This window comes from Electrona antarctica (assembly GCF_951216825.1).
Source record: "Electrona antarctica genome assembly, chromosome: 9".
NCBI lineage: Eukaryota > Metazoa > Chordata > Actinopteri > Myctophiformes > Myctophidae > Electrona > Electrona antarctica.
The window spans coordinates 41,351,061-41,361,060 of record NC_136790.1 but is presented as its reverse complement, the minus strand read 5'-3'; the positions used below and the strand labels follow the sequence as shown (position 1 = coordinate 41,361,060).

Below are 10,000 nucleotides of genomic sequence, written 5' to 3'. Positions count from 1 at the left end.
GGGCCGGCCGACCGACCCATATGGGCCCACCGACCGACCAATGTGGGTCAGTCGGTGGGTCCATATGGGTCGGTCGGTGGGCCCATATGGGTTGGCCGGCCGGCCCATATGGGTCGGTCGGTGGGCCCACATGGGTCGGTCGGCGGGCCCATATGGGTCGGTCGGTGGGCCCACATGGGTCGGTCGGTGGGCCCATATGGGTCAGTCAGTGGGCCCACATGGGTCGGTCGGTGGGCCCATATGGGTCGGTCAGTCGGTGGGCCCACATGGGTCGGTCGGCGGGCCCACATGGGTCGGTCAGTCGTTGGGCCCACATGGGTCGGTCGGTGGGCCCATATGGGTCGGTTGGTCGGCCCATATGGGTCGGTCGGCCGCCCCATATGGGTCGGTCGGTGGGCCCATATGGGTCGGTCGGCGGGCCCACATGGGTCGGTCGGCCGCCCCATATGGGTCGGTCGGTGGGCCCATATGGGTCGGTCGGCGGGCCCACATGGGTCGGTCGGCCACCCCATATGGGTCGGTCGGTGGGCCCATATGGGTCGGTCGGCGGGCCCACATGGGTCGGTCGGCCGCCCCATATGGGTCGGTCGGCCGTTCCGCATATTGTATCCAATAATGGTAAAATGTATAAAATGGGGATCTTTCTCCGGTCCCAACCGGAGATAGTGGAGAGGGAGGTTCCACGAGGTGAAAGGTAGGTGTTTATGGATAGTAATGTAAACAATAATAATAATAATAATAATAACAACAACAACAAACAAAGCAGACAGGAAGTGGGGGTGACAAACAGAGGAAGTAAATAAAGCAGTTGCGTAATGAAGCGATAATCACCTTCGCTCGGGATGACTAGTATATACGGTGTTGTGATTTGTCCCCTACCTAACACCACTAGGGGGCAGCGCCACGTCCACCATGCCGCCATGCGGAGAGAGAGAGAGAGAGAGAGAGAGAGAGAGAGAGAGAGAGAGAGAGAGAAAGGGAGGAGAGGAGGAGAGAGAGGGGGGGAAATAAAATAAAAAGATAAATTCTAAAAAAAACAGGAGCTTTTCGTTGTTATCAAGGTGTCATTGCTGTGTGGTTCTGTTGTTTGTCTCGATTGTGTTGATTGTCGCAGAACAGTGGTTCTCAAACTCTTTCTTGTCAAGGACCCCCAAATTGGCATGTTTTTTTTGGGCCACGGACCCCCTACATAGATCCAGCCTTGCGTAGCCATCCTGCATCTGCCTTCAATGCATATTGCACCAGGGGGCAGATTAGGTCTGGCCCCTCTCAATGCATATTGCCCCTGCAGGCAGATTAGGTCTGGCCCCTCTCAATGCATATTGCCCCAGGGGGGAGATTAGGTCTGGCCCCTCTCAATGCATATTGCCCCTGCAGGCAGATTAGGTCTGGCCCCTCTCAATGCATATTGCCCCTGTAGGCAGATTAGGTCTGGCCCCTCTCAATGCATATTGCCCCAGGGGGGAGATTAAGTCTGGCCCCTCTCAATGCATATTGCCCCAGGGGGAGATTAAGTCTGGCCCCTCTCAATGCATATTGCCCCATGAGGCAGATTAAGTCTGGCTCCTCTCAATTGTGGGAGGACTTCACAGACCTGAAGTGGTGACGAGCCAACCAGATTCGTCTGGAACTAGGCTATAACCAAACAGAGCCCAGTATGCAAATAAGGGGCGGGACATTGCGAGAAAACAAACAAATCTAACACTGAGAGGGACGATGCTAATATACAAGCAGTGATATTCGTATCGCTACACGAGGTTAACATATATCTGCTACTTTTAAATATCCACAGTATAATATGGAACAAATTGTTTGAGAACCACTGGTCTACAGAGTAGTGAAGACCTGACGTCACTAGCGCCACCCACTGGGCGACGGAAGCATTTTTTTCCTTTGAAAATCTCACTGGGTCATCGTAGCATTGCATGTCTTATAAGAAGTGTGTTCCAAAAATAAATAAATGTCTATGTGACATCTATGTGTCATTTATGATATTGAGTTACATTTGATAATGTCGCCCGTTGACTTGCATTAGTTCTGATTTTTTTTTAATGCTTTTATCTCAGATAATCTTTTTCCCCAGGTTCCGATTCATCAAAACAACAGTATAGTGCCGTGATCGGGAAGCATTTGTGTAATGGGAGATGTCCTTTTCGCAGACAGTTGATGCTCCATATCCATATGTGACCAATTGTGATTTTTTTTTTACATTTTTGTTTGTTCATGTCATGTGAAAGCAGGGAATCATATAGGCCTACTTCAAATTGAGTTGAGAAAACAGGCCTGAAAGGTTCACTTATGTGGACTCTAACATTATACCTAGCTACATGTTTAAGCATTTCATATTTACATTTCAGCTCTGACATTTATTTCAGACATGTATGTGAAGAGTCTCCCTGTGCTATTAACTCATTTTGGATAAATAATACATAAATGCAGGTGAAATCTGGTGAAAAGCTGGAGGTTGCACGATGACAGCCCTCAGTCAAATCTGGTCACTTGCCTACAATCAATCAATAAATACAATCGTCTGGCTCACGTTTATTTATTTATTTTGGAACACATTTGCTAATGCTAGTTGTTAATGTCAATGCTTTTGATACCTATGGGATTGTCAATGGGAAAATAAATAACTCTGCTACCTAAGGGAGTAGTGACAAGTGACGTCAGACAGGAAGTGTCAGGGGAGCGAAATGGCTGCTGGGTAATGCGGTTTCATTATGAAATGCTGTCGATGTTGAAATGGATGTCGAGACGTTGACAATTAACAGTCTGGGAAGGGTTAACGAGGAAGAAAGAAAGAAAGAAAATTGAGAAAGAGAATGACAGAAGGAGAGAGAGAGAGAAACTTGAACTCTGAATTGTGGCGCGATATCAACATTTAACTCCTTGGACGCCAGAGGGAGGTAGTGCTTTAGGTAGCACGTGCCAAATCTGCAAGCTAAGCTTTAAGCTAAACTGAGCTGACCTGAGCTGAGCTGAGCTGAGCTGAGCTAGGCTAAACTAAGCTAAGCTAAGCTAAACTAAGCTAAACTAAACTAAACTAAGCTAAGCTAAGCTAAGCTAAGCTAAGCTAAGCTAAGCTAAACTAAACTAAGCTAAGCTAAGCTAAGCTAAACTAAGCTAAACTAAACTAAGCTAAGCTAAGCTAAGCTAAACTAAAATGAACTAATATGAACTCTGTTGAATGTCAATGTTTCTGCACCAACAAAACTAACCCTGACTTTAACCTCACATCTAACATTTGTCTGGGAGCCAAAACGAAAAACAAAACGTACATTGGGGCCTCTCTTGTTCTTGCAAAATGGATGTGGTTTGTGAAATCGATGTGTAAAGGACACTGAAGCATATGCTTTGAGCTCATGATGTCACAAAACCCATTGAGACAAAACCTGGAAGGTGGTCTGTCGGTCATAATGAAGCTGCAAATGCTTTAAGCTTTTCAAGAGGGCCTATAGCTGATCCTGACATGGTTGAGAACAGCTTTGAGTTGAAGCTAACATCTTAAAAACGGTTTTATTAGTGCTTTAAGTGCCTTTCTTTTCTTTTCTTTTCTTTTCTTTTCTTTGAATGTCTTTTTAATGCTTTGGATGCTATTTGAAACACTAACACATGGAAATTGCCTGGTAGGTCTCAGAGGGCGTGGTCAGCACTATCCAATGAAAATGGCTCAAATGAGCAGATGTTATTTTAACAGCAGGGCAGCTCGTATTTCTATAGCGACGAAAAATGCATGTTCTTATTGAGAAGAGGAGGGACACAAAAACAGACAGACAGACAGACAGACAGACAGACAGACAGACAGACAGACAGACAGAGAATGGAATTAAACAAAAACAGACTGAAAAAATGAAAACATCCTGAAAATAGGAAACAGAATACTATGGATGGATGGATGGATGGATGGATGGATGGATGGATGGATGGATGGATGGATGGGTGGATGGATGGATGGATGGATGGGTGGATGGGTGGGTGGGTGGATGGATGGATGGATGGATGGATGGATGGATGGATGGATGGATGGATGGATGGATGGATGGATGGATGGACGGACGGATGGATGGGTGGATGGATGGATGGATGGATGGATGGCCAGACATAGAAGCACACTGCATGACACGCACACACTAATAATGATGCTGAGAGAGTGTGACAGACAGACAGAGAGGTTTAATGACCCTACACAAATGTGTGTGTGTGTGTGTGTGTGTTTGTGTGTGTGTGTGTGTGTGTGTGTGTATGTGTGTGTGTGTGTGTGTGTGTGCGTGCGTGCGTGCGTGCGTGCGTGCGTGCGTGCGTGCGTGCGTGCGTGCGTGCGTGCGTGCGTGTGCATGTGGACGTACCTTTGGAAGCCAGACGCACACAGTTGATTTTGACTTCCTGCAAAGAGCAGAGGGAGATGTTAATAAAATCTATATTGTGTGCACAACAATATCAAAATGAAAATAGTAGATCGCGTAAAACATATAACATATGAACAATAACATCCAGTGAGATTGGAAAGTAGCATTTGATTTGAGGGTAAGCAAAAACCCCACAATAAAAGCACGTTGGCCGTCGCATCGGCCCGACTGGGCATATATTATGGAGATCTCAAGCAACGGTTGTCGTCTTATTCGTGTCCACGCACACGCTGTGTAAGTGGGGAAAATGTGGCGGATATCGCGTAGGAGCACTAAAAAGGATTGCGCAATACGTATTGCGCAAATAATATAGTTGTTGCGACCAAAGTTCGCAGTTAACTATGGAATCTCGCATTTCCCGTGTGTTGGTTGGTTGTGGCACCATCAGTGTGTTGGTCGGGCATCATATATGGTGCCCAGGTCTCGTGACATCATGTGACATCATCAAGGATGGAGATGTGGAGACCCTGATGTCATAGCAAATGCGACCTGCTGTCGCAGTTAAGCCCATATATGGAGATCCCTGATGTCATCCCTTAGATCTCCATATATGTCAGACTCAGAACCTGTTCTGACATTCCATATTTTGATCCTTCCCCATCCATCCTTCCTCTTCGATGTCTCCCTTTTGACTGATACCTGTCCATTTAAACTCTAGACGGGCCTGCCCCAAAGTTATTAGTCCAGCCGCGCCCGGCAGCCGGCGAAAACTAGAGTTCTCAACAGGCCCGAAAATTAAGGCCCTACCTGGGCCCTCATCAAACACTGTACACTCAAGAGAATGTCCCTGCTACCACCCTTAGATCTCCATATACTGTATGGAGACCTGTTCTGACATTCCATTATGTTGATCTGACCTCATCAAACCCTGTACCCTCAAGACATGCTCCTTATATGGCCAGTACAGAATTGAGGTAGGTTGTCGGTCTAATGACAGTCGGACCAATAGGGTTTGAGGTAGGTTGTCGGTCTAATGATAGTCGGACCAATAGTATGTCGGAACTAAAGCCTGTACCCTCCGACTCCGACCTCCCTAGTAGAAGGGACAGACACTGGACATCTCGGACAGTTTTAACTGTCCGAGATGCTCCATTGTCTATCCCTTCTGCAAGTACTGTCCCTGCTCCTGTGACACACCAGACTAGCCATATTAGGCTGACTAGACCTGTCGCAGTCGGCCACCGGCCTACTTGGGAACGATGCAACTTGGGAACCCAATGATATACGTTGTCATAGCATCCGTTTTAACTGTCAGTCGGTGTCCCACATGGAGATAAGTGTATGTGGCTGTGTGCCTGTGTGAGAAGTGGGCAAACTGACTGTGGAAAGTGTACTTGGCAATCAATTCGGCCCACTGGCAGAGCCTGATTGGTTGAGCCTCAATTGGCTGAGGCAGAGGCTGGACATTGCACAGGTGAGGGGACTTGGCCCCATTAGGCCCACTAAATGGTAAATGGTGCATTTATATAGCGCCTTTATCCAAGGCGCTTTACAGAGATTGTGCATTACATTCACCCATTCACACACACACAGAAAAAAAGATGATTAGAGCAGACAAGAGGGCCTACATGGAGGACCTTGTGAAGCAGGCAGAAGATGCAGCCAAAAGAGGGGAACAGGGGACTGTATACAGGATCACCAATACTATATGTGGAAAGTACCGCCGAAAAACCGACGTGCCAATCACAGACAAAAATGGACGACTCCTCACATCTGAAGCAGATATCGAAACTAGATGGGCAGAACACTTCAGCGAAATCCTCAACAGACCACCTCCAACTTTAGAGGCTGATATACAGGAAGCAGAGGCCGACCTTGATGTTGAGATTGAACCACCAGAGATACAAGAAATCATGTCCTCCATCAAATCCCTCAAGAATGGGAAAGCTCCCGGGCAGGACAGCCTAAATGCAGAGCTGTTCAAAGCAGACCCAGAGCTGGCGGCTAAAGTGCTAAAACCACTCTTCAGAGCCATATGGGAAAGGAAGAAGGTACCGGACGACTGGACAAAAGGTGGAAATAGTCAACACAGTTCCGCAGTCAAAACAGGAGTGAGGCAAGGTTGCGTTATGTCTGCACTACTCTTCAACCTGGTCATAGACTGGGTTATGAGAAGAACCACCAAAGACATACCAAGAGGCATCAGATGGACCCTCTTCTCACAATTGGAAGATCTCGACTTTGCAGATGACTTGGCTCTGTTCTCCCACACACACCAACAGTTGCAAGAGAAAACAAGTCGTCTGAACATTTTTGCAAAGCAAGTAGGTCTGAAGATCAACCAGAAGAAGACAGAACTGATGTGCTCAACATCCCAAACCCCACACCAGTACACATAGAAGGAATAAACCTACCCACAACAGAACATTTCACATACTTAGGCAGCGTAGTAAGTCATGACGGAGGCGCAGGTAGCGACATCACAAGCTCAGCAAGGCCAGAAACACCTTACAGAGGCTTAACAACGTCTGGAAGTCGGCCCAGTACAGCACCAACACCAAACTTAGACTGTACCAGAGCTGTGTCCTGTCTACCCTGCTATACGGTTCCGAATGTTGGAGAACGACGGAAAATGATCTACACAAACTGTCAACCTTCCACACCAAAAGCTTAAGGAAAATCCAACGAATATTCTGGCCCAAAACCATCTCCAACCAACACCTTCTTGATCTGTGTAAACAAGAAAACATGGATACCATCCTTATGAGAAGGCGGTGGAAATGGATTGGGCATGTAATACGTAGAGAACAAGACCAAAACAAGAACCAAAACTGCACTTCACTGGACACCAGAGGGCAAACGCAAAAGAGGCCGACCCAAGAACACATGGCGTAGGACAGTGGAGGGAGAGTTGAAGACCCTGCATCACACCTGGGGATCTATAAAGACGCTGGCCCAGGACAGACTGAAGTCGAGATCCTTTGTTGCTGCCCTGTATAGGCCTACATGCCAGCCGGCATAAAGGGCAGTAAGTAAGTAAGTAAGTAAGTATTCACACACACATTCATACACCGATGGCAACGGAAACCATGCAAGGCACCAACTAGCACATCGGGAGCAATTAGGGGTTCAGTGTCTTGCTCAAGGACACTTCGACAGTAACTCTGGGGGAGCCCGGGTTTGAACTGGCAACCTTGCGGTTACCATCCAGGCACACCCCTGAACCACCGCCGCCCGCCCACTGGCAGAGCCTGGCCCAGGTGAAAGGAGTTGGCCTCATTAGGCCCACTGGCAGAGCCTGACCAGAGCCTTTTGTGGTGGTTATGGACAACCGTGGGTCTGACCAACTCGATACCGGGCACTGCACTCCCTGTGGGGGTGCGGAACGTGTGTGTCGAATTTGAAGTCGATGGGGCAAACGGTTCTCGGGTTACACCCAGACAGAGACGTGGCACATTTATAGTAGGATGTGCGCTGCCAGACTGCCTTTGTTCATGACATGTCGATTATTGGGTTTCCCATGGCATGCAGTATTATTATTTGTGCTTAGTGTGGAAGCAATTTACCTGCTGGTGTGGCAGCAGATACATTAAATGTCCAGCCACCCACTAGGTGGTTTTAATATAGGACGATAGGGCTTGTGGATCAGTTAATTTTGGCAAAGAGACTTCGTGAAAAAAGAACACACCAAGTACAGTGCACATCTGTCTGTTGTATTAAGTACTGTATAGCTCAGTGTGTAACTTCCGTGGTTCATCTGATAAATTCCAAATAGTATCAAAATATTCCGCGCCGCTCTTTGACTTGCTTACGCCACCCTAGGGTGCCATGGCATCTATTATCTAACTATAAATGCACCAAGTCTCTGTGTGTACGTGTGTGTGTACGTGTGTACGTGTGTAATCCACATAATTTGAGAACCGTTCGCCCCACCTACATCAAATTCGACAAGCGCATTCCACCCCCACCCCCACAGGGAGTGCAGTGCCCGGTGTCGAGTCGGTCGGACCCACGGTTGTCCAGAACCGCCCAAAAAAGGCCTCTGCCCGGGCTCTGGACAGGGCCCCTGCCCCAGGGTCCATATATGGAGGTGGTCTGTTCTGACATCATTCTGACATCTGCATAGACTCCATATTTGGGCATGCCTGACAAATAACTTGTGTGTACGTCTGTAATCCACGTAACTCGAGAACCGTTCACCCCACCGACTTCAAATTCGACACACACGTTCCACACCCCCACAGGGAGTGCAAAAAGGCTCTGCCAGAGCAAAGGCTGGACCTGGTCACCCCTATATCTATATGGAGCTGGCCTGTTCTGACATCACAATGATTGTTCTGGCATCACATGGGGGCATGCATTTCCAACTTGCATCGTTCCAAGTAGACCAGTAGACCCCAACGGGCACCGCTCTAGTAGATGTGGTAACGTAAAATATAGTCCATACGCCATAATGCAATATTCTGTCAATAATTACACTAAACATTTGGGTCTCTGTGCTAAGTTGATCATGGTTGGTGAGAGACATGGCTCCAACATGTCTCTGAGAGCAATCACCTCCGGAGGTTCTCGTGAAGTACTCTGTGGGCAGGCTTTGTTCTATACCCTTTGAGGCTTGGTGAGGTGTTAGAGACACTTAAGCATTATTTTGTCTCAAGAAACCTTCAAGGATGTTTGTGAGACAGCTATCTGCTAACCAAATGTGTTCTATGTAAATCTCCACCCTTCTTGAATTCAACTCTGTCTATGCAAAGGTATATATCATGTCAATTGTCAATATAAAGATCATCAGTCTGGGCTGGCCGCTGCGGTGGTCAGTCATGGGGACCTGGGCTCCATGCTCAGGGTCTAAGGGGGCCAGCTCTGTTCTCTCTGTATTTGTACTTCTGAATAAATACTTTGATGGATCTTCAGTTCACCTTTCTGCCTGCGTTTCTCCGATTCGATCTGATGCTTTTGACGAGGTTTTCCACTACTCTACAGTTTGCTTTAGATAGAGTTCATTCATCTCTACTTTAGTGAGTTTAGGGTCAGTTGTGTGTGAAAATACACCACATAGACATAAAAAGGTAGATGCCTCCTCCGGCTCTGGGGCATGTTGAGGTGCGTGTGTGCGTGCGTTCTCACCTTGTGGGTGCGCGTGTTGTGTGCATGTGTGCGTGCATGTGTGCGTGCGTTCTCACCTTGTGGGTGCGCGTGTGGTGTGCGTGCGTGTGTGCGTGCGTTCTCACCTTGTCGGTGCGACTCAGGGCTTGGTAGTAGATGCTGTAGCTTTTAGCGGGAGACAGCGGAGGGTTCCAGAATCCTCCATAACTTTTATTGTCTCCCACCGTGAACGGCTGCAACATGGACCACAAACACAACACAGTTAATAACATTTACAACTTTATTTACAGTATGGAATTATGCCTTGTGAATAGGGATGGAGCTCGTTAATCTTTTTATTGATAACGAGCACGTTATCGATCAGGCTTATCGAGCCGGGTTCTTATCGAGCATTTTCTATTTTGGGGAAAGACGAGAGAAGACAATACATTCTGAACAGAACCAGTATCTTTTACTATATATATAGGGCCTTCATATACAGTACTTTTCTAAGTGTGTCTGTGTGTGTGCGTGCGTGCGTGTGAGCGTGCGTGCATGCCTGCATGCCT

At 47.5% G+C, this 10,000-nt stretch overlaps 1 protein-coding gene across 1 annotated transcript in view; it reads right to left on the bottom strand.

Annotated features, from left to right (window-relative positions):
* The window catches only part of ptprt (protein tyrosine phosphatase receptor type T), a 154,550-nt gene that overhangs the window by 75,075 nt on the left and 69,475 nt on the right, over window positions 1-10,000 (bottom strand). Inside the window, exons 14-16 of the mRNA XM_079511341.1 lie at window positions 9,578-9,685; window positions 4,347-4,383; window positions 832-888 (exon numbers count right to left, since the gene is read on the bottom strand). Of these exons, the coding sequence (XP_079367467.1) occupies window positions 832-888; window positions 4,347-4,383; window positions 9,578-9,685 (202 nt within the window). The remainder of the gene's footprint in view (window positions 1-831; window positions 889-4,346; window positions 4,384-9,577; window positions 9,686-10,000) is intronic.